We start from the raw sequence: 23,781 nt of genomic DNA on the forward strand, positions 1-23,781 counted from the left end.
GTTTGGCAACAACTTCCCGGCTGCTCCTGGCCTGAGCGTGGCCAGCCCTCCGTTCCACGTGGGTCCCTGCCTGTGCTGGTCACACCCGAGGGGCTTCTGTTTTCACAGATGAATGCGGACCCGGCCCGGGGCTGGGGTCCTTCACAGTCCAACCTTTCCCAAGTCCACCTGTTTCCACCCTCACGCTCATCGCCATCGCCGCTGGCCCAGGGAGAGGCGGAGGGCGTTGCTGCGCCTGGAGATCGCCGGCGGAGGAGCAGGCACCCGCCGTCAGGCACCAGTAACACGACTGGGCCAGGGGGCGGGCCCTGGAGCGGGGCCGGGGGGCTCATTCCTTGGGACATGAGGGCCTCACGTGAGCTGGGCCTGTGAGGACAGAGCAGCCTGGGACCCAGGGGACCGGAGGAGGGCGCGTGTGGGGCACAGAACGACGAGGGGCGGGAGCTGGAGAGCAGGCGGGGCGGAAGGGAAATGCGGGTGCAGGAAGCAGGAGTTGAGGGGCTCCACGGGAGGCCGCATGTAGGCCCAGGGCTGCCGTGGAAGGGAGGGGGTGGTCAGGCTGTGACTCCGACACGTCTGCTCACTGAGAGGTCATTTAATCTCTCGGGTGTCTCTCAGCCCCAAACCCAGGCCCCCGGGGACAGGGCTGGTGCGGCCCCGTGCAGCCTGTCAGAAAGCCGCCTGCAGGTGTCAAGGAACGGGCCCCTTGGGCTCGCAGCTCTCCGGCGCAGGAGAGCATGAGGTCCTGGTGGCCAACCTGACCTCCCGAGACGTAGGACCCTGCAGCCGAAGGGGCTCCCGCAGCAGCTGGGAGAGGTCCTCGCTGGGGTCCCCGCAGGTGACCCGTCTCCATCAGCCTCCCGAGGCGCCCACGGGGCAGGCGGGCTGCCCGGTTCCAAGCGTCTCTTCTGTGAATGCAGCACTGACCTCGGCTGGCAATGTCCTCACGGTCTCGGGTTTTGGCTGGCACAGCACGGCCGCCCTCGGCCTCTCCCGTCCCTGTCCAGAGGCTCCAGCTCCGCTGGTACCGGGCAAGGCCCGGCCACAGGGTGGGTGGAGGGGTCCTGGTGAATCGGAGCTACAGTGAGAGTTCCCGGATCCTGACGGAGGCCGGGTGGTGTGGGGGGCTGGGGGGAGCTTGGGGGGGGGCAGCCTCTGGGGTGAGGCTGCAGGCGTCCTGCCACTCAGGGCCGCCTTGAGGCAAGCGTGTTCTACTCGCCAAGGGACAAGAAGGAGCTGGGCACCGTTGAGAGGATTAAAGTAGCAACGGCCCCGTCCTGGGTAAGCTCGAAGGCCCAGGGCATCCGGATATCCTCACTCTTCCTGCCCTCCATCATCTCAGGGTCTGTGGTGCCCCCAGCCACCACCAGCCCCCCACCCTGAGACTCCTGGGGGGGCTTCCGCCTGGGGCTCAGGAGTGGCTGGGCTTTCCGAGAGCCTCCCTCACGGGCCTCGAGGTCAGTGCTCATTTACGGAGAGCACACCTGGAGCCAAGGACGGTGACCTGAGTTGCTCACGATCCAGGGCACGGTGGCAGGGCGGCTGTGGCGGCCGGGCCCAGCTCTCCCTCCAGGGCTGCATCCCTGCATAAATCCACCCTCTCCCCGTGCTTCGCCCCTGGACTTCTTCAGATCAGTCACCCCGCCTATTGTCACACGTCTCCTGTGACCGGGCAGGGGGAGCCCCCGCAGGTCACCAGGTGGAAGCCCCTCGATGTGGGGAGAAGAAACTGAGGCCAGGCAGGGGTGAGGCTGCCCCAAGACCGAGCTCCCGTGTCTCTCGGTCCCACACGGAAACTATTGTGGGAACAAACTCCTCCTCTCCCCAAGGCCCCTGAGACCCCCTGGCCTCCCCCTGCCCCTGCAGGGTCTTGAGCCTGGACAGAACACAGATGGCCCCATGCCACTGCTGTCCCCCTGCACACGGGCCCGTGGGCTGCAGGCGTGTGGCTCTTAGGACCTTGCCGGAGGCCACCCAGCAGGTCAGGGTGGACTGGGGTTTGTCCAGCCCCGCAGCCCAGAGAGACCAGCTCAGTCCCGGGGCAGAGTCGGGAACGAGGCAGGTCCCTAGGAGGCCACCCGTGGACAAAAGGCCTCATGAAAAGCGGCCTCACTAGCAACGTGGAGCCTCTGACCAGGAAACAGGGAACACCACCGGCGATGATGTGAGAATCTCAGCCCGGCAGTCTAAAAAGTCAAACTTCCAGAAGGACTCCGGGATCCAGCAAGACGGGCAGAAGGCCCGTCACAGACCATCTAGTCCGCTGGTAAACAGACGGCGATGCCGAGGCCCCGCGAGGTCCGTGTGGGAGCCAGGCTCGGGCAGCAAAAAGGCCGGTGAGCCGCTGCAGGTCAGGGAGGTCATCCGACACCGACCTAGAGGCAGGGCGAGGGGGAGGGGGAGCCCCCGGCTCCGGGCCCACGCGTGTCACTCGCCCTCGGCCCACTGCAGGCAGCAGCAGCGTCTCCCTGGAAGAAACTAACTGCCCCTCGCCTCCAGGAACCGCCTCCAGGGGCCCCTCTTGTCCTCCGCTCTGTGGGCGACGAGGGCCAGGCCGGACCATGGCGGCCCCTCTCAGCTCTGCGGTCGGCCCGGGAGCGGCCGGGCTACCAGGGCCGTCTGGAGTCCCCGCGGCCGGGAAAGCGGTGCAGCCTCATATCTTCCTTCTGGATGTGCTCGTAACAGGACTGGCGGGAAAGAGGCGAGGGTGAGCGGGGAGCTGGCCTGCGGGCCCCCAGCCCCACACAAACACGGCCCAACACCAGGGAGCACAGCCGCCTCCCGGGCCGGGAGCACCACGTCTCCAGCTCAGCCCCCAGCCACAGTCTGCAAGGAAGTGGGGCTTCCCTGTCCCGGTCCGCTCAGAGATGCAGCCTGGAACATGCCCAGGGTCCCGGGGCCCCGGGGCTGGGGTGAACTGCGGGGCCTCCCCCCCCTCCCCAAACAAGGGCAGGCCCGGAGGCTCGGTGAGGCCCGCCCCGCAGAAGCACACACGAGCAGTGAATTTGGGTTCATCCCCACCATGCGCCCGGGTCTGTCCCACCGACCAGGGTATTTTGGCCCCAGTCCACCACCTCTGTCCCTCACCTCCAGGGCCGTGAGTAAGAAGTCATACAGGCCTCCCGTGTGGATGGGGTCCATCATGTCACGGATCAGGTGGATCTCGGCTCCCAGGTGCTGGATTCTGGAGGACATCCACCCCCGCAGTGAGAGGGAGAAGGGGCCCATCAGGGGCAGGCACCGCGCGGCTGGGGAAGGAGCCCCGGCCTGGGTGGCTGGACACCTGGGCGGTGGTCCCCGCTCTGCTCCCCGCCCGGGACCCGAGGCGGGCCTCTCTGGGCCTCCGCCTCCCGCTTTGTACCAAGAAAAGCTGTGCTCAGAAACCTTGATGTTGAAGGCTTCAGCCTGTGTCCTGGCTGGGGGCCGGGCAGGGTGGGAAGGGATCATCCTGCAGCCCCCCCACCCCAGCTCCCGGCCTGGCCGGGCCTGGCCGGGCCTCACCGGGCACGTGACACCACGTAGATGAGCAGCGGCAGCAGGTCGTCCATGGGCAGCTTGTGCTCCTGGCCCAGCACCCGCGACACGGTGGCCTCAATTTCCCCGTATGTCCTCTCCAGCACCTCCAGCTTCTCGCGGGGGTCCACCGTGGTGCTGCGGCAGGGTAGCGGGCTCCAGATCGAGGCCCCCGGGTTCAGTCCCCACCAGGGGCCCCAACACTCCCGCCTCCGGTCCCCCACCCTCCCCAGGGCACAGACTCACATGATCTTCTGCAGACACTCAGTGGCTGACAGGAAGCACTTGTCCCTGACCAGGGAGAGTCTCTGCATGGTGGGGGCGGGGGGGGGCAGGGAGCGCAGGTTGGATGAGGCCACGGTCCGCCCCCCAGCTCCGTCCCTCTGGCCCTCCCGGGGCTGGAGCTCTTGCCGCCCACCTTTCCCCATCACTGGCTCCAGCACAGCCCCGCCCAGAAGCTCGAGTGACCCAGGGTAAGTCACAGCTCCACCATGAGCCTCAGTCTACTCAACTGTGAAGTGGGATAAATGGTCTCCAGGAGGTTGGGGGGACCAAAATGGATAGAGAAGATAATGATTCCAATAGCCGATAGTCACTGGGTCCCTATGGGTACCTATTTCGGTGGCCCCCGGACCCAAGGGCTTGTTGAAACACAAAGAGGCCTGAGCAAACCGTGGGGGGCCCAGCTCAGGGTTCAGGCCTCCCCCCTACCTGGGGCAGCTAATGGACCCACCTTCTCACCTGATTGGTTGTCAGCGTGAGGTCCTTGAGGGGCCACAGGTGCCTGAAATTAAACAAGTATGACACGGAGCCTCTGCCAGGAGGAGGGGGCAGGGTCTGAGGTCAGAGGGCAACCCCCCCACATACCGTGTCCCGTAGCAGGACTGAGCGCAGGAAAGGGGTCCGCAGTGGCACCCTGGAGCACCCGCATGGAGCCCAAGGCAAGGGAGGCTGGGACAGATCCCTGGAGAAGACGGCCCCCCCAAAACTTGGATAGGGGTGAGGGGCAGCGCTGTGGGCCAAGGGACCCTATGAGCGAAGTCCCAGGGGTTGGGCCAGACAGAGAATGACAGCAGAAGAGACTGTTCTGGAGGCTCGGTGGGCCAGTGCAGGCTGGTGAACAGGGAGGGATGTGGGTGCCATTCAGTGCAGCACCAGGCAGGGACTTGGGGAAACAATGGAGCAGGGAGGCCAGCAGGGAGGAAGCAGCACAGAGGCAGCAGCAAGAGTTGGGGAGGAGGGAAGCTTGGGAAGCGGTTGGCAACCAGGTGTCTGGGCTGGTGACCAGTCAGATGCAGGAGACATTCACGATGAAAGGGGAAACAGGGTTTTGGAGGGGGTGGGTGGGAAACACCATCGCGGTGTGACAAGGGAGACCAGGTGTGGAAGGAGAGGTCCCATGCCCCCCATTGGGCAGGCGGTCACTCATAGTATCGACGGATGAGAAGGGGCACTGAGGGTAGAAGGGACCTGCTCCCAGAACAGTCCTCAGTTTCCCCTTGAGGATCTCCCTTCCCCCCACTCTCAGTCCAACTGCTGGCAGCAGGACACCTGCCCCAGCCCCAGTGGCAGATATTGAGGCAGGCTGGCCACTGTGGGCCACAGCCAGCATTTAGGGGCAGGCTCCAGACGCCGGCCAAGCCAGTGAGGGACAGCTCCCGGCTGGAGCTGGGAAGGGGACACCAGCTCCCTGGGGCACAGTGCGGGGACTGAGCTGGTAGAGTATAAACCTTGAATGGCTGGTACCCTGTGTTTCACCATAAATGGGAGCCAGAGATACATCCAAAGAGACGGTGTTTCCCTTCACCATGAGGTTAAATAGCTAGATCCAGCCACACCTGAAACCCGCCACACCAGCATAATCCTAGAACTTCATGGGCACCCAAGCCAATTAGCACCACCCCCTTTTTTGCTAAAGACAATGTGAACTGCATTTCGTATCCTGTGTACATGGGGGCCCTGGCAAACATGGCAAGGAGGGAAGGCTTACTTCTGCACGTCCAGGAACTCAAGCAGCTTGGTGTCGGGGAAGAGGCTCAGGTGGGCAATGCCCTGGCTGTAGAGACCGTCCTCCGTCTCATGGAGAAGCAGGTAGAGCGTGAAGAGCTCCGAGTAGAAGCTGGGCAGTATAAGGGGCAGCACCAATCCATGCACCTGCACGTCCCTGAGTGAAAGTGGCCAGGACAGGTTGGGGCCAGCAGGGTGGGAGCCTAGGGGGTAGGGACCGCTACTTGGGCTGCCCCTCAAAAAGCCCACAGAGCTCCTTGTCCCCCAACAAAGTGTCCCCGCCCCCTCCATTCTCTAGAAAGCCCTTCCTAAGTCTGTTCTTGGTCATTCCCTCATTCTGTTGAAATCTGGGGCCTCCTGATTCTCTCATTTGACTCACAACCAAAATGGCAAGTGGGGTGGGATTTGATCCCCATTTGACTGAAAGCAAAACCCGGGCCCTGGACAGACAAGGGACTTGCGGCAAAGCACTCAGCTGTCATTCCAGGCTAGTCCAGTTCTGCCGCCTGGTTTTCTAGGCTTCCTAGGACTCCAGAGGGGAAGTTCTACCCAACGTCTAGCTCCGTTTCCCACGCATCCTGCAGTGGGATCTCTCGGCCTGAAACCTAAAGGCAGGAACGGGAAGGTGTGGTCTTGGGGGACTAGGGAGACAGGCTTAATGATGCAACTCCCATTCTGCACGACCTCGGGCTCAGCCCCTGCCAGGCCTGTCTCCCCATCTGTGTGCAGGGAGGAGGGTGCCCGGGGCAGCTGCTCACCCCCTGCACACCCGAGAGATGAGCCTGGGATGGCACGTCCCGAACAAAGATGCATTTGATGCATTGTGGCGGGGCCTCCTCCCAGGTCGCTCAAGGAGCAGAGGTCGTGGGTCATTCTGATCTTCGTGGTCAATGAACAATGCGTGGTCGATAGCATGAGCCCCGAGATTTCCCCAGAAGCCCCCCCTCCCCCTATCCTCTGAAGGAGGCTCCAGAGGCTTCCCTGGACCTAGCCCCAGGGGAGCAATCACCTTGTCTCTGTATCTTCGTCTTCCTCTGGAGCCTGGCCCTTGCGCTGTAAGGCCACCTGCAGCAGACCCCTGCAAACCAACGAGAGGGAGAGCTGGGCTGCCACCTCCCACGGAACCCGAGTCCCCAAAGGACAGGGCAGCGGGCTCTGCATCCGCCCCTGCCGCCAGAGCCGTGGAGCGTGAGGCCCAGAGCCCCGGCTCCCAAGCCTCTGCGGTTAGGAAGCTGGGAGTACAGGGCGTCAGCCTGACAGCGCTGGAACCTCACAAGAGAAGGAACTACAGCATCTAGGGCCCCCTTCTGTGACGTTAGATGGGGTCTGAGTCCAGAGTCAGGCTCAGCCTGCAGGGGGCTGGGGCTCCCCTGGGGTCAGGGGTCAGCTCAGGGCCCGTCTAGGCTCCGACTCTGGCTCCAGGAAGTTCGTGCTATAATCTCCCTGCCTTCTAACCCCTTTGCTCGGCCTCCGGTTCTTTCTCAATCCAGAGGCACCGTTCCTGCCCAGGGGGCTAGGCAGAGCACCTGACATCCGGGAAGAGCAGAGCTCTACCTCTACAGGGCTGTGGCTGTCCCCAACAGGCCACCGAGCTCACCTGTAGGCGGCCCAGAGCTCCTGGGCATGCTGCTTCACCTCCTCCTGGGCCAGCGCCTGCAGGTGCTTATTGGCCCCGATGCCGGCATACGTGGCCTGGAAGGTCAGCATCAGCCTCCGGAGCAGCTTTCCCAGGGGGTGCAGCGAGTTGCTCAGAGCCTGGCAGGTGCAAAGGCAACAAAGAGGTGACCGGGGCCGGGGGCTGGAGCCCCGACAAGACTCCCAAGACTGCTCCCGTTTCACAGATGAGAACACTGAGGCCCTCTGAGCAGAAAGGGTCCCCGGGCTGGCCCCTCAGGCCAGCACCAGGGGCAGTGAGGAGGCCCCCCTCCCCGCAGGCCCCCCTGCCCGAGGGCCCTCACCTTCCTGAGGCACTGCCGCAGGGCTCTGGGCTCCCGGTGCTGCAGCAGCTCGTCCAGGACGTCTTCCATTCTGCCCGCGCGGTCCTCGGGCTGGGTCCTGGGGCACCGCGCACACACATCTCTCACCCACACCTGGGTCCTGGCCTGCCCCCTCCAGGAAGCCTTCCTCCCCAGCCCACACGGGAGTCCCACAGACCCCCAACCCCGGCCCTCCGGATGCCCCGCTGGGCGTACGCGTGCCTGCACTCACGCACACGCCCGCGCCTCACCTCTCGCAGCACAGGTACTCCTGGGACTTGCGAAGCTCCCTCGAGTTCTGCACGTGGAAGCCCAGCAGGGCCTCCTGCAAGTCCCCAGGGCAGCCGGCGCTAACGAAGTCCCGGAAGGGGCCGTAGACGCCCTGCCAGCGGCTCTCCGCGGGGAAGGCGCCCACACCTAGCTGCCTGTGATGGAGGTGGCGGAGGGTGGGAGGCAGGGATTGGAGCTGCGGTGGGCAGGACCCCGTCCGGGCCCTCGGAGAGAAGGGGATGTCCCACCTGGCCTAGAGTCGGAGCCCAGGAACAGGGGGGCGGACCGGGAGGGCTGACCTCCAAGGCTCCAGGAAAAGAAAGGAGAGGCAGAGAGAGGGACAGAAAGAATCTGCTCCCTGGTGGAGAAGAGAGAAAGGGACACACAGGGCCCTGGAAAGGAGACAGAAAGATCTGAAGAGCTGGAGGCCAAGTCCAGACAGCAAGGTCTGGCCCTAAGAGCTAACGGGCCCAGAGTCCAGGATCCCCCTGCCTTGAGACCCCGCTCTCCCTCCCACCCCACCTGCTTCCTTCCTGAGCTTGGTCTTATCTCGGCCAACGGGCCCGGGGGGTCTGGCTGCATGTGCCCAGCGGAGCGCTGCACTCCCACATCACGCTCACAGATTTTCCTACACCTGCACCCCACCCAGGCTTGGTCAGGCCTCCGGGGTTTGCTGTCTACTCCCAGGTCCTGCTGTCAGGGAGAAGAAGCAAGCAAAGAGGAAGGGTCTAGTAATCAACCCTTCTCCCTCTCCCTCCCCCCCGCCCCCACATCTGAAATGCTGTCTGTGATCCGTACCTTGACAGACACAGCGAGAGTTGCCACTTGAATGAACTACAGTTCTCCAAGGAAGAACTCTGTCTCCATGGGAAGAAGTCTATCCTCTTCTCAAATACCCCATGAGAGTGACATGAAGTCCACTTAGCAAGTTTCCTTCTTCACCTTGGCCACCAGGGAACTCAGAGCCAGGTTCATGCTCAGCCATAACCACTGTGACGCCTATCTGTATGTTTCTTTCCTTGAAGTCCAACTCGCACTTTTATTTTCCATTTTATTCTTGTCTATGTGTGTTATGTTACAGACTGTCTCGTACCCTTCCCAGAAAAAAAGCAGGGCGGAAGCAAAGCCTGTGCCTAACACTTTTCTCCGGTTTTGTGGTGTACGAAGTTAGGCCATAGCCCTTGATTCCAAGGGTCTCTGACTTGAGGGCTGTGTGACCTGGGCCCTCAGAACTGAATAAAGAACGAAGAGAACGTACAGAAAAGGCCCTCTGACGAGACCTGAGCCCTTGGGGTGGAAACAGACACACACAGACACACTCCAGTCAGGCTCCAGAATGCACGGGCCGGGCGGCCAGGCTCTTACCTCTTACGGGTGCCACTCGGTTCTGGCGGGAGGGCAGCCGTGTCCAGCACGCCCTGGGTATGCAGCCCTCCTCCTGGCCCGCTGCCAAAAGAGCCCTCCAGGGTGAAGCCATTGGGGAAGGTGACCTTGCCCTGCAACCAGGGAAGGAGACAAGGACGCCTGTCTGTCCGTCCAGCTGCCTTCCCATCCAATCATGACAGGCCTCCTGCTTGTCCATCCTGGGTCACAGAGGCTAGCACCTGGTGGGTGGCCTTCCCACCATCCGCTCACTCTGCCCCACCCTGAAGGGCTCCTAATCCCCTCACCTTAGAAGCCCCTGACCTAGAGCCGTGCCAACGGCCCAAAGGGTCACCTCAGGTGGGAGACTGGCAGGGAGAGAGAAAGGGACTCTCAGGTCACAGCAGGAGAGCCACTACTGTGGGACTTGGTGGCGGGGGATGGGGGGAGGAGGTAAGTCCAGAACTAGGAAGAGGCCTAGGCAAGGCCTGATGGCCTGCTGGCCCTGGGAGGGACAGTCCCTGCCTCATGAGTGTCCCATTCATAGCACTCGGGGCCCACCCATTAGATGCCTTAGTGCCCTCCAGTCACCAGGAGACTGAAACAGCCCCACATTCCCAAAGGCCCAAGCAGGGACCCAACTGCCTTCTGCTGGGTCAGCCCAGGCAGGAACATTCTGAAGGACACTAACTCCAAGGCACCAGTGCTGGTGGAGGGGGTGGATTTCCAACGAGGGGCCTGTAGGGAGACACGGCCAGGCCACCAGCACCCTGTGCACCAAGGCAAACCCACCTGTCCCCTCTTGACTCTGACCAGGGTTCAAAGTCCACTTCCATGGCAGTGCCCACCTTCTGGACGCAGTGGACATGGGAGGGGCACCTCCCTACCTTCACCCACCGCCCACACCCTCAGCCCTGGGTCCAAGTGGGGAGATTACAGGCTCCAGCCAAGGCTTGGCCATGAGGGGATAGGTCTCAGTGGCCCTCACCTTCCCCACAAGGGTCAGGTCCCTGGTGAAGGTGCCCTCATACAAGGAGTCGTCTTCAGAGAGGAGGATCCCTGGGCCCTAGGGAAGGAAGCCGGAGAGAGTCAAAGCAGTCAGTTAGGAAGGGCCAGGAGATGGGGCCTAGGGAGGGGCCAGCAGGAGGAGAGGAGGCAGGCATCAACCCGGGTCCTGAGCCCTGTCACACCTCCCAGGACCGTGCTTAGGTGGGATGCCAGCCCTTGGCCTGCTAAGCCCTGAGCAGCCGTTCCTTGGACCTCATCCCTGGGTTATCCTGAATGACTCCCTGGGACCTGGCTCCTCCTTTCCAGTGGCCTCTCTCAGGAGGCCTCCTGGGTGACCTTCCTTCCCCACCCACAGCTCAAGAAGTCCTGGGCTTCTCCTCACCCATCCCCACTTCCCTATCACTGACCCAGGGGGCACAGTGGAACCAACCAGGCTTCCTTGTGGCATTGGCCGCCAGGAAGCTCAGAGCCAAACAGGATCCAATTTGTGTCCTATCTGAATCTATTTTGTGTCCATTCTTATCTTATTGTCCCCCTTCGATCCTTCCCACATGAACAAATGCACAAGCCATAATAACAGTAACAGTCACCAGGCCAGACATGGGGCAGAGCACCTGGCAGGGTGTGAGTGAGGCAGGAGGCGAGGGCTGGTGTGCCCGGGCTCAGGAGACCTGGTGACACTAGGCAGGTTCTCTGACTTCTCTGAGCCTCACATCTGTCAGTCATACACTGGGGACGATGACATGATCCGCGGGACCATGGGGAGGATCCCACGAGATCGTGCTGGGAGGCTGAACCCAGAGCTGGGTGTCCAGTTAAGAGTCTATCAATGTCAGTTGCACTGACTGCTGGCATCATCCTCACCATGCACCTCATTCTTGCTGATTCCACTGTGCTTACAGTAAGTAGTTAACCTGAGGTGCTGACAGGGAAACCGAGACGGGAGGGGCAGGGACTCGGCCAAGGCCAGGGTAGGTGGCTGGTAGAACTGGAATCCTGCTGAGGTTCTGTCTCCCTCTAGCACCTAGGAACCCAGCTTCCGCCCCATCCAGCACCGCCCAGCCTCTGCTTAACATCCGGACCCTCAGAGCCGGGGGTTCAGCCCCAGTGCAGGGAAAGGGTGGCTCATGATACACGCGGGTCACCCCACTCACCACCATCTTGTCCGCCTGGAAGGTTCCCTGGTAGCAGACACCCGCCTGGGTGACCATGACCCCTGGGCCATGGCGCTGGTCAGCCTGCCACATGCCAATATAGCGCTCACCCCTGGGGGAGGAGCCAGAGTTGGATCAGGGTCGTTCCTGGGCACTTTTAAGCCGGCAGGGCTGGGGTCAGGGGGTGAGGGTGGTGACCGGATAAGGAGCAGTGATATCGCCTGAATCTACTCAACTCAGACATGGGGCAAGTGAGGTCAGGACCTCCAAGAGAAACAGAAAATGGGGGAGGGAGGGAGCCTGCCTGCGGGGCGGGGCGGGGGGGGGAGTATCCTGGCAGGCTTCCTGGGGCGAGGTGGCAGGAAGGATGATGGAATGCAGAGCCGTGGAGGTAGGAGCCTCCAACAGGTACGACAGGTACAAGGGGACATTCAGTGGTCTAGAAGGCTGGTCTAGGGGGGCACGCAGGCAGCACGGCAGGGGTGAGGTCAGAGAGACAGGCAAGCCTCAAATACAAGGCCAAGGACCCCGGGCTTCCTCTCACAGCCCAGAGAGCCTGGACGGGCTGTGATCCCTACACGGGACTAGACTGGGGGGTCAGAAAGTCCTCCTGGACAGCGCGAGGAGGGGCCAGTCTGGGAGGCTCCTTAATCAAAGAGGTCAGGGCTCCCTCATCCTGAGCCTCAGCGACAACCAAGGCCACGGAAAGGAAGTGAGTGACTTCAGAGAGACTCTGAGGGGGCAAACGGACGGGACGCACTGACCACAGGACCCACGCCCTGCTCAGTCTGGTGTGTGGGGGTCTCCTGAGCCCCCTGACCCTGCGGGGGGCGGCCGTGGAACGCTCACCTGTCACCATCCTCCTCGATGCCGTAGCCGCTCTTCTGGCCCCTCTCCCAGTGGCCCGTGTACTTGCAGGGCTGCGGGGCCTGTGGGGGGCTCTCAAGGACCCCGAATCCGTGCCGCAGGCCCGCCTGGAAGTAGCCTTTGTACACCTCGTCAGTGCTGTACCTGCAGAGGGTCACCAACAGCTGGCCTGCCTCCCGGAGCTCGGCCCAGGGGACGTGCCCGCCCCAAGAGCCCCCCTTGCCATGGCGCCGAGGGTCACTTACTCACAGATGCCGTAGCCACACATGCTGCCTTCCCACCAGTGGCACTTGTAACAGTCAAACTTGTCCTCGGAGGCCTGAGGCACCAGGCGGATGCCGAAGCTGTCAGTGTGGGTGCGTGGGGGGGGGGGGGGGGGGGAGGCGGTCAGCACCAGGCTACCACCTTGACCAGGACACCCCGTGACACCCCTCCCTGCCACCAGAAGCGTCCCCACCTCCAAGGGGCCTTCTCAGACAATGAGGAGAATCGCCCAGGTGCTCAGCCGTCTTTTCTTCCCAAGGGCCACTCTGAGGACGCCTCCCCCTGTCCCGGCCCCCTGTGCATCCAGGGAGCACCTTCTTGTCCTGACCACTCCTTCCATGACCCACCCTTCCTCGGGGCTTTGGTTTCCCAAAGTGTAATAAGGGGAGCTGGACCAAATGGCCTTAAGTTCCTGCTTGAGGTTCGGGGATTTAGGATGGGGCCAGGCTGGTGACGGTGGCGGGGGTGAAAACCACTCCCCCGCCGGCCACATTCTCCCGCATCAGCCCCAGCCTTACCCGTGCTCCAGGCCCTGGCAAAAATTCCCCACGTGATTCCGGCCATCTGGCCACTTCAGGGTGCCCCTGGAAGACAGTGGAAGGGCACACACATCAGGCCCACCCGACCCGTCCTTCAACACGCACACAGCCCCCAGCTGACCTCCACCACAGACACTCTCAGAGCCCTAGCTCCCCCCAGACTGGATTCTCTGCCCCCACCCAGCCCTTCTCTCTGAGCTCCATGACCCGCAGGGGGCTCTCAGTCCTTCTCGACTCCTGGCACAACTAGCCCAGCAGCCTCAGGCACACTCACCACCCCCCACAGGGAAAGCTCTGAAAACATCCAGGTTCCCTTTTTCCCTTGACCAACAGGAAGCTCAGAGCTAAACTTCAAGCTTAAGTCAAACGCTAGCCAGTGGCTTCTAACATCCTCCTCCCCTCTTCTGACACGGCATTGTTTTTTCTGTTTTTTTTTTTTTTTTTGTTCATTTGCTTCCTCAAGTCCTTTCTGGAAGCAGGCAAGGTATCAGAAACTAACGTGCTTATGAGCATAACCTTGGCAAGTCCCTTCTGCTTTCGGGGCCCTGGCTTTTCCAGCTGGAGCATAGGGTGGAGCCACAGGGTCTTGAAAAGCCCACCTCCCTGTGACTGAAGCCAGACTCACCCTATAACCTGCCCTGAGGCCTTGGGCAAGTCATGCCAGCCTCTGGGCCTCCAGAACGGGTGATGACACTCGCCCAGGGGGGTCTTATAAGGGCTGGGGGAGGCCGGGTATCCGCAAACCATTTCCCCCACCAGACGGTGCTACGTGAATATGAGCACTATTCTCCCCCCGCTTCCCGAGAACAGTCACTGCAGCCCTGCAGGCCAGCCGCCTGAAGACTGTCCCACGCCTTCTGGTGTCATCACCCTCACCAAGACTCTACATGGCACAGACCTACTATGGGCCAGGTCCTGTCCAATAGAGCTTAAGAGAGACCGGGGGACAAACAGGCTTGACCAACTAATTCGGAGTAACAGCCTTTGGTTCGTGCCCTCGGGTGATTAGGTCCATGTGGGTCCCATCTGTCCTCAGACTCCCACAACGACCCCTGCCTCGCTCGGCCCAGAGCTCCGGTCACTCACTTGCCATGGGGCCTGCCCCGGCACCACTCGCCCTCGTAGGTGGCCTGGCAGAGCCGACCCTCGGCGCGGAAGGTGTATGCCAGGCAGCGGCAGGTGGGGGGCTCGGGGGGCTCCAGGCCCGCCCCCAGTATGGGGAAGTCCTTCTTCCCACGCAGGGCCTGGCACACAGCCTGAGTCACCTTCCACTGCCAGACCATCTGGTGGGGACAGGGGAAACACAGGATAGGTCACTGCTGTGGAGGCAGCCCCTCTAGGAAGCTCCAGATAGTACCCCCACCACGCCCCTCCCCCTCTGTTCTGTCCTCTGGGGGAAAAGCCAACTAACGGCTCCATGCTGCTCCCTAGGCCCTGCATCAGACCTCGTGTGCAGTTTCGGTGCCTGCCAGGGGAACCAGACAGAGCCACGGAGCAGGCACCCGCAAAGGCCCCAATCCTGGCTTCACGGGGCCAAGTACCCTGTTCTCCACGGCGCTCTGAGGCCCGACCCGGGCTGACCACCGACTCGCTGCGGCCATGGTCCCAGAGCCTCCGGGGGGTACACCTGTGCCCTCCCCCTGCCCTCCTGCTGCCTTCCCTCACTCCTCCGGCCCCACCCCGCCCCGATTCACAACTCACCCACACTCACCCGGCCCTGGGGGTCCTTGGAGCAAAAGGAGAGCTCTTCCTCAGGTGTGAGGAGATCAAACGTGCACCTAGACAGATGGAGGTGACGAGTAGGCCCCAGCTCCGTTCGGAGGGTGTTCTGGGAGGCCCAAGCCCTGGGGTGCGGGCGGTGTCGGGTGGGTGGAGGGAGAGAAGGCCTGGGGTGTGATTGGAGGGGGCCGCTCACCCGTCCTGCCCAGGATCCACCCACACCAGCTTCAGATCAAAGGTGTGGACGCTGTGGCCCTGGAAGGAGATGGGGCACTGGTGTCACCCAGGGCCCAGACCAGACGCTCCCCTCCTGCTCTGGGCCAGTGGTGCTCCAGGCACCAACCTGCTGCCATGCGGCCGGGCGTGCCCAGGCTACTCAGTCCAGCTCGCCCAGCCTGCTCCCCATCTCCCTTCCCATCCAAGGGCCTGGCTGGGAACCCTGGAGCAGCCCCTCCCCCGCCTCCGGCTCCATCCGTGACCCTGTGCTGCTCCTTCTATCTGGAACGCCATCCCTGCTCGGAGAGTTGACCAACGCCCCTTCCTCTACAAGATTGCATGCAGCGACCTCCCGCCTGACCTAGGTCACTGCCTCACCGCCGCAGGGGGAGGAGGCACCAGGCCCAGGCCCGAAGGGCAGGAGGAGTGTGCCAGACACAGGCAGGGACAAGAGTGGGCCTGGTACAGGACATGCAAAGGTCCAGAGGTAGGAAAGGGCACAGAGCATTGAAGTATCTCATCGGTGTACCTGGGGCACGGAGTGGAGAGGAGCTCAAAGTGAACCAGATTTCAGGAGATACAGGTTTAGACAGGGCAAGTAGCAGCCCCCCCTCCCCCCAGGCCTCAGCGTCCCAGTCTGCAGGGGAGCCCCAGCCTGGCATTCTGAGGGGACAGAGAAGACAGCGTTATGGCTATCACAAGGGCTATATGACTTCAAGGGTGGGGGATACTACAGGCCAGGAAACAATCCCAAACCCCAGCCCTGGCTCCCCCCTGACTTCTGCAACGTCCAGAGCCCAGGCCCTGGTTCTACACAGTACTTTTTTCTAGAAGCCTCATGTGTGCCTGGATCCACCCAGCCCTCCTCAGTCACCAAGGGCCACCCCTGACCGCCCATCTGGGGCTCCCCTCCTAAGTAAGGAAGAGAAAGAACTAAGAGTTGTCCGGCACCTGCTGAAGACCAACTCACTCACAAGTGTCCCGTTTTCCAGATGAGGAAACCGAGGTACAGATGGTTAGCAGCGATGGCAGCCGGGACTGGGACGCACTTCGCGCGGCCTTGCCCGATAGCTCACCCTGCTCCAGGGATGGCGGGGCCTGCCGCCCCCCACCCCCAGCAATGACTGCCTCTCGGCCCCCATCACCTCCCCAAGTTCTCGCTCCCCACTCCTTTCTCAGCCAGGCCCCTGACCCCCGCTGCGGCCCCAGGACCTCTGGTCAGCCCCACCTGCAGCAAGACCAGGGCATCATCGAAGAGCAGCACGCGCTCCGCCCGTAGCGGGGTGACCGTCACCGGTATGTGCTGGCTGTCTTGCAGGAGTCTGCGAGCAGGGGTGCAGAGCACATCCTGGGGAGGAGGGCGGGGAGGCACAGGGCTCAGGCGTCCCTGTCCCCCACTCTAACCATCTCCTGGAGGCCCCCAGCTCTGTGACGACAGTGGGGCTCCAAGGTCTGGAGGGGGTGGGGGCAGCAAACTTGTCTCAGAGCTTCGCTTTGAGGCCCGTCCCACCTCGAGCCACTGCCCCCGCCGAGCCCCCCACAACACTCACCGGGGCTCTGCGGTCCCTGCCTCTCGCTGGCGATTCTTGTCCCCTTTCTCTGTTCCCCTAATTCTCTACACTGGGTCCCAGGCCTGCCACACCCTCTCAGGGCACAGGGGGCTCCCCCACTGACCCCGGTAGGGGCAGTGCGTGCCACAGTGGGTGGTGACATGAGGACGTGATCGCCGGGTGGTGTCTCAGGACAGAGTCAGTTCTGACTGCTTTTCCCCAGAGCCGGCTCACGGCCTGGCCCAGGAGGCACTCAGCAAGTGCCTGAGGACGGCTAGACAGAGGGACCTCACAGCCACCTGGCCCCTGCCTGATAAGAGTCCCCTTTCTTGACCCGCCCTGAGGCCTCAAACTCACTCTCAGCCGGCTGCTCAGGGTGTGCCAGAGGGCCTGCGTGGCGGTGGCCTGGTCCAGCGCCTGCCTCATGAAGGACTCTAGGTTCCCAAAGAGGGTGGCCGCGTGCACCACCAGCTCCCGAGTGGGGTGACGCTGCAGGGACACAGAGCAGCTGGTGAGTGGGGGACGGGGGTGGGGGGGGGGGCCTGTCAGAACCTTCCGCCACCCTGTGATGGTTGCCCCGGCCCTGGCCTGGCCCCAGCTGGTCAGAAGGTCTGGATCTAAGCCAAAGTTTGTCCTTTTCTCCCTGCCAGCCCTTCCTTGAGGGAGAGGCCAGCATGAAGGTGCTTCCAGAGGACCACTGGGTGACACCCCCCCCCCCCCCAAAGCTGGACCTGGGCCAGGTGTCCTCACACCCAGTACATGATTCTCCATCTGCTTCCCGGGTCTCTGCTGGCTCCACTACAGCAGGGCCATGTACCTCAGACATGCCAGGGCAAGGCCATGTCCCTGCGAACCCCCCAGAACAGGGCCACGTCCCCAAAAGCATGGCTGTGTCTTTCTCAAGCCAGGGTTCCTGAGTCAGATGGGTCCCCTGAGCCAGGACCCTTCCTCTCCTCCCCCGGCGTCCCTACAAGTGACAGGCCTATTGAGCAGCACCTGGTCGCCCGACCTCCCTGCTACCTACCTCCCCAACGGTGTCCCCGAGGCTCAGCAGGAGGAGCACGTACTGCTGCACGTGATGGGCGAGCGGCTGGCGGAGCGCCTGGACCAGCGTTGTGCCCACGGAGGCCTCTGAGCTCACGCCCGACAGGAGCTGCCGCAGCGCCTTCCGCTGGCCCCGCCAGTACTCGCTGAGTGGAGGAAGGGCCACACCCCACCTTCATCCCCCTCCTACGTTCTGTCCCTGCCACCATCCCCCGCCCAAACCCAGCTAATGCCCCCAGATCTCAGGAGCAGTCCCTGACCCCAAACCGCTCTCATATCACAGGACCACGGTCGCCAGATTGGAGATTCAACGGCAATATCTGGGGGTGAAGGGATCATCGAGGACAACCACCCACCCTGAACAGGACGGCCCCTCCTTCCCCTTCCCAGGGTCGGCCTTGGCTGGTGGATATCTGGATTTGGCTCACAGCCTCCATAGACTCCCCCCCCCCCCACCTTCCGGTGTGGATCAGCGTGGAATTGTTAGAACCAGGAGTGTTCAGGATGAGTCATGGGCTGTGACACGGGCCGCTGTGGCCATGGGACTTCCCCAGCCTTCCCTCCCGGACACCCCCACCGACTCAGAGCCCCCACCCCCGCATCCCCGCAGCACCCTGTGCTCACCTCCTCTTCTTTGCTGCCTTCTGAAAGGCCTGCACCACCACGCAGCTAGTGTAGGCTTCGATGTACCTACAGACAGCACAGGAGACACCCTGCAGGCCCAGCCCACGACCTCAGATCCAAACCCCTGCCCTTCCGGGGTCCTCGGACCCCACTCACCGAGTGCGCGCAGCCCTGGCCCAACCAGATAATTCTAACTCAGTCTTTCCTCCCTGGGAGGCCCCAAGGCTCAGGTCTGGGGTGTCTGTGATTGTGCCAGGCTAAGGCCCCAGGCCCTGAGGCTGACCCACCCCAGACCGAACCCAAACCTAAATCTGACCCGGGGAGCCCTCGGCCCAGGACGATCCCCCGCCTTCCTCGCCGCCGTACTCTACGTGGACCCGTAGAACGCGGTCGGCGCCGCACAACAACAGCAGGGATTCCAGCCCGACGGAGTCCTGGTGGCACAGCCTCCTCCTCAGCGAGTGCAGGCTCTCCTCCGTCACCTCCCAGAGCTGCTGGGAGCTCTTGTGTAGCTGCTGCAAGAGCCGCAGGCACTCTCTGCCCTGGGGGTTCGAGGGCTCTGGAGGAGGGGGGGCGGGGCAACCACGCTGTGAGGGGGCGGGGCCTCTCCGCCTCGAGGGGAGGGGCCCCCACAGCCCAGGAGCCTCGGCCAGGGTTCTGCATCCTCCTAGGGGTCTTTGGCTCTGGATGCGAAGCTGACGTTTGCCCCCCACTAAGCAGGGACGGCACGTACACTAACTCCCCCGAGTCTCTGGACTTCCTGGGGTCCGGGATGCGGGGTCTGTAAGGTCCTATGGTCCCCTCCCTCTCACAGATGAGTGGACAGAGCCCCTCAGTGGAAGGCACCTGACCAAGGTCACTTCACAAGTGAGACCCAAACTGGAAGTAAAAACTCAGCATCCTGCTTTCCAGCCGTGCCCTGGGTGAGAGCAGGCTGAGAATCCAGGCAGAGCATCAGGTCTGTGCCCTGGAAGAGGTGGGACTTTGACTCTATGTACAGCTGAGTCTGGGCTAGGGATCCGTGGCCTGGCCCCTTGGGGTCCCTTTGAGAAGGGAGCAGCCGGCGACCAGAGGCAGAGCCCCAGTCCCGAGTGTCCCCACTCCCGTCTGAGGCTGAGCAGGCTGTGCGTGCCTCGGACAGTCTAACGAGCTAGGTCCTGGGGCCCCAGGATGGTTCCTGCGTCCCCCGCCCTCCCACTGCAGAGCTGAGACTCACCAGCCGTGAGCAGGGGCTGGAGGACGAGGCTGTTGATGCGGGCGAGGGTGGAGGAGAAGACCTCCTCCAGCCGCAGCAGGGCCTCCTCCTCAGGGCTGCACATGGCCAGAATGCTGGACTCGGGGCCTGCGAATGGGGCACAGACCAGAGAGAGGGCGCCAGCGAGAGCACGGTCAGTGCCACGCTCTCAGCCCACGTGCCCGGGACTGCCCACAACAGAACGGAGCGGTGAGCCCGGGGCCGCCTCAGAGGGGAATGCCTGGACCAGCCACTGACCCCTGCCCTGCTCTGCACCTGGGCCCAGCAGAGGGGACCTGATGGAGAGGCAGCCAGGGCTCAGAACTGCCTAGGGAAACACCTCTTTTTAGCCAAAAAGGCAGGTGCTCCTCAAGCCCAGTTCTGGCCTGCTCATTCCCCTGCTCAAACATCCACCATGGCTCCCGAGGTTCAGAGTAATATCTAGTGGTGCTCTGACCTAGCTCCCCCTCCACAGAGTCTCTGGAAACAAGGACACACTGTCAGAGGAGCCCAGCTTTTTTCTCAAGGCCATGGCTCAGGCCAGGCAGATGGGCACAGTGAGAGCAAAGGATCACGGGCATGAGGGCCCAGGCTCCACGCGTGGCCCACCAAGAGTGGCCAACATGGCCAGTGGAGGAGTTATGGAGGATCTCAGGGCAAGGGAGCGTGGTAGGACCCAACATCAGACTTGGGGAGATGGATGTGGTGACAGCTGGAGAGGAGACGGGGCCCAGCAGTGGGAGAGTGAGGTCAGCAGAGGTGAGAGCCAGACCCTCCGTGCCCCTCAACCTGGCTGACCCCGCTGTGCCCAGAGGAAAGAGGTAGGGGTTGTGGGGGCGGGCAGGTGGGCTTGAGTCTTTGGACTCCCCACCATGGAGTGACGGACCCACCAAGCAGGCAGGGATCCCCTGAGAATGTGGCTCTCTGACGAGAGGGAGGGTCAGCAAGGGGCCTGGGCTCCAACCCACCCCCACAGCCAGGCCGCAGCCTCCAAACAGACACAGCGTTCTCCCACCAGAGCCGGGTGCCCTCACCGAGCAAACTTCATCTGCCCGAAGGACCAGACCACACATCTCAGGGTCTCTTAGCCTGACACCCTCAGACTGCCTGTCCCTGGCTCTGACACTCAGAGGCTCTGCCGTTAGCTGACCTAGGTGGGATGGGAGATATCATCGGGGTCGCCGGAATGGGCAGGTGACACAGGTGGAGCCCCAGCGCCCTTTCCAGGCCCCTGACAAAACCTACAACTCCCAGGGAACAGGCTCTGGGGCAGCAGGGCGGGTGCCTCAGAACTCTGGCCAAGGGCCCAGGCCCCGGCATTCCTGCCCCACCTTTCCTGCTGCTGCTGCTTCAGGAGGGCGAGGCCTTGGGAGGGACCGGCAGGAAGGGGAAGCGGCCAGCTGCCCAGCTGTGGCCTGCTCTGTGGGCCCCTGTGGCAGCCCCAGTACCTCCCCCCACCCCACCTGGGGCAGAGGGGCAGGTGGCTCCAGGTCAACTCAGGCAGACCCGCAGAGCTCAGCTGAGGGGCCAGGGGTACAGCAAGTGGGGCCCGGCACCCCCCCCCCCCGACCCTCCCCCATAGCTCCAGAAACTGACAGAAGGGAAAGGCCCTTTGGGGGGTGGGAGTGACCTTTCCATCCTCAGTTGGCAGCCAGTCAGTAGGGGGTGTGAACTGAGAGGTGAGGACACTGGCTAAATAAAGGTGGAGGAAGAAGGTGCAGCCAGGACAGGAGGTGTGGACTAGGAACCAGATCAGGGCGAGTGGAGACCTGCAGTCAGTAGCTCGAGGCCGAGAGGCCCTGAACACCAGGCATCCCCCACACTCACACTGACCTGGGGTCCACCCCAGCCACGTTGCACCCCAGATAGAGCTCTCTGCCCCTCTCCACCTCAGGCGTCCCCCACCCTTCGCTGGGGGGCTGGCAGCTACCCTTACCCTGGACCCATGGCCCTCACCTCAGCTGCTCCCACAGGACCCCCTGCCAACCCCCTACCCACTGCTCAGTCCTGGCCATGCTTGTCCAGAGCCCTGCTCCCCTCTGGGCTTCAGTCACCTCCTCTGTGAAATAGGGGTGCGTTCAGATCAGAGCTTTCAAACTATGTGAGTCCTCCTTAGAAATGATAAACTGGTGTGGGGAGTTGCTCTGGGTGCAGAGACCTGGTCCTCAGCCTCCTTCACTGCTCAAAGCAGCCTAGGGACCCTCCGGATGAGTCTTACAGACCCAGACTGGCATTTACTCCAGGACCCTTCCAGATCTGTGGCCCCAAAGGGACGTTTCCCTCTAAGGAACTGAGGTACACTGTTCAGAGAAAAGGCCAGAAGTTAAGCGTGGCTGGCGAGGCAGTGGTGGGGAAGGCTGCGGCTGAGGTTGGGGATCTGGTCTGGTGGTGCCCAGGGTCCCCGCTCCCCAGCTAGAGAGCTTGGGCCTTCATCCTGAAGGCAACCAAGAGAGTGAGAGCAGGGAGCAGACCACGCAGGAGTGTGTGTGTTTGGGGGTAGGGGGAGGTGCTGAGCCATAACGTGAGAGGGACCCAGCAGGAGTAACCCCTGCTCAAACCCGTCACACCCCTAACCCACCGGGCTCTGGTCACGAGTATGGCCTCCATACCCTCTCCCTCCACCCAGTTCTAAGGTTCCTTGGTGTTAGGCTGCACATGAAGCACCTATGGAGAAACTGAGGCCGAGGAAGGCAAGAGAGGGCTGAGACACTATCTGTAGAGCATGTCTGTAGAGCATGTGCACGGCTCAGACCCAGGCCTCTGGCTGCCGGTCCTGCCAGGTCACCTGAGTGAGGTGGTTCAGAAAGGCTGGGCGACTTGCCTCAGGGCACACAGCAAGTTCCCAGCAGGACCCAGCCTCCTACCTCCTCAGGCAGCCTTGGTGCTCACTGTGGGGCAGGGTGAGCACAGAACTGGCTAGTCTTGGCGTGCCCAGGTGAGTCAGCTGCCCGTCCCGTGTCGATCTAACCAGCCGCCAGACCTGCTGTCTCCCCTGCATTCCTGGCCTCTCTCCACGCCTGGTCGCTCTCAGGCAGGGTCACGGAGGCCTCCCTTGCCCTCTCCAAGACCTGGACCCCCGGGGCCCCTCAGGCCCCTGGGCCACACCCTGTCATGGCACCCACTCTGGTATTTCCTGGTGTGGACAAGCAAGGAAGTTTTGCTTGCCCTGGACGTTTTTTTCCTGGGCTGCCCCAGAGTCCCCTAAAACAGCCCAGTGGTAGACACAGGACAGAGGAACTGCCCCAGGGTGGGGGTGCTCAACTGTCACAGCTGACCCCTCAGTCTCCACTTTGGCTTCTCCCCCCAGCACTCCTTCTTGGGCTCTCCATGCCCCTAAGCTTCTTGTCCTATACGCCCCCACCCCCAACACTTCTCAGTCTCTGACAGCTTCCCTGCCCCTCCCTGCCTGGCACACGCACAGTCACTGGAGTTTCCCAAACATGGGATCCTGTCCCAGCCACCAGGCATTGCCCATGCCGGTCTCACTGCAGGCGTCACCTCCTCCTGGCAGTCTCTCAGGCTGGATGGGGTCCGGGGACGGCGGATGGGATCCCTTGCGCGGTGCACGAACCCCGGGCGCTATCCCTGCGCTGCCCCTAAATCCGAGCCGGGTAACCGCGGGGCTGGGAGAACGAGGCTGAAAGGCCGAAGGGCCCTGGCACGGGGCGGGGAATGGGGACGGTGCCTTGGGACAAACTCAGACGGCCCCCATGTGAGCGCCGCCTGGGACCGAGGAGCCGTGGAGGGACGGCGACGCGGCGGCCCGAGGGGGCGCTAGGCGAAAGTCCCACCTGGAGTGAGGGGCAAGCGGGAGCACAGGAGCCCGCCCACAGACGCGCGACCTCCGCCCCGCCCTTACCTGCGCGGTGCCGGTGCCCGGAGCGGGGAGCGTCGCCGCGGCCGCTGGCTCCCCGCCGCCCGCACGCCGCCCCCTCCCCGCTGCCCCGGAGCCCGCCACGCCCACTGCCCCGCCCCTCGCCACGCCCCCACCGCCGGCCCCGCCCACCCGGGTTGTTGCTCCAGGAAGCTGGGGCGTGAGCCGACCGACCCGCCTAGCGATCTACGCGACCCCCGCACCCCCGCCCGAGGTCTAGTCCTGAGGCCTTCCCTGGAGACCTCCGGGTCCGAAGGCTTCTGGGACCCAGTGGGAGAGGGAGGTAGGGGCCTGACCCCTCCGCCGCCTTAAACACACACACACTCACTCACTCAGGCCCAGGCTCGCCTAGCTTCCCAGGAAGGGCTCCCAGGACCGCCCGGCAGTGTCCGGGAAGCGGCCTCGCTTCTTCGTCCTGGCGGGGCCTTCCCGGGCATCCGCCCCTATTCTGACCGCTCTGGGCCTGGGTGCAACCCCATGACCTCCTCCACCCGCACCGAATCCCAGAGGCCAGCACAAGCGCAGCGCTGGGTGGGCTCGAGAAACGTACCAAAGTGGGG

At 63.1% G+C, this 23,781-nt stretch overlaps 1 protein-coding gene across 1 annotated transcript; it reads right to left on the reverse strand.

Moving 5' to 3' along the window:
* Positions 1 to 580: 580 nt before the first annotated feature.
* ALS2CL (ALS2 C-terminal like) lies at positions 581 to 23,274 on the reverse strand. The gene is made up of 26 exons (XM_042929110.1): positions 23,207 to 23,274; positions 19,330 to 19,455; positions 18,480 to 18,672; positions 18,114 to 18,179; positions 17,470 to 17,635; positions 16,803 to 16,934; positions 16,124 to 16,243; positions 14,876 to 14,934; positions 14,672 to 14,738; positions 14,047 to 14,243; positions 12,940 to 13,005; positions 12,403 to 12,501; positions 12,140 to 12,301; positions 11,291 to 11,402; positions 10,117 to 10,194; positions 9,132 to 9,262; positions 7,748 to 7,921; positions 7,479 to 7,575; positions 7,118 to 7,275; positions 6,530 to 6,598; positions 5,504 to 5,677; positions 4,255 to 4,297; positions 3,760 to 3,821; positions 3,502 to 3,651; positions 3,088 to 3,184; positions 581 to 2,687 (listed from the first exon to the last, which is right to left on the reverse strand). Exons 2-26 carry the CDS (start codon positions 19,430 to 19,432, stop codon positions 2,607 to 2,609), a joined length of 2,856 nt encoding a protein of 951 aa, XP_042785044.1. The 5' UTR covers positions 19,433 to 19,455; positions 23,207 to 23,274; the 3' UTR covers positions 581 to 2,606.
* Positions 23,275 to 23,781: the final 507 nt, after the last annotated feature.

Source organism: Panthera leo, chromosome A2 (genome assembly GCF_018350215.1).
Source record: "Panthera leo isolate Ple1 chromosome A2, P.leo_Ple1_pat1.1, whole genome shotgun sequence".
NCBI classification, from domain to species: domain Eukaryota; kingdom Metazoa; phylum Chordata; class Mammalia; order Carnivora; family Felidae; genus Panthera; species Panthera leo.

Excerpts from the sequence above, each read along its gene's own strand:
- ALS2CL (XM_042929110.1), bottom strand. The coding sequence starts at position 19,432 with ATGTGCAGCCCTGAGGAGGAGGCCCTGCTGCGGCTGGAGGAGGTCTTC. Across the intron at positions 14,935-16,123 it reads ATGCCCTGGTCTTGCTGCAG|GGCCACAGCGTCCACACCTT; the intron begins GTGGGGCTGACC and ends ATCTCCTTCCAG. Across the intron at positions 7,922-9,131 it reads CCGAGTGGCACCCGTAAGAG|GCAGCTAGGTGTGGGCGCCT; the intron begins GTAAGAGCCTGG and ends CCTCCATCACAG.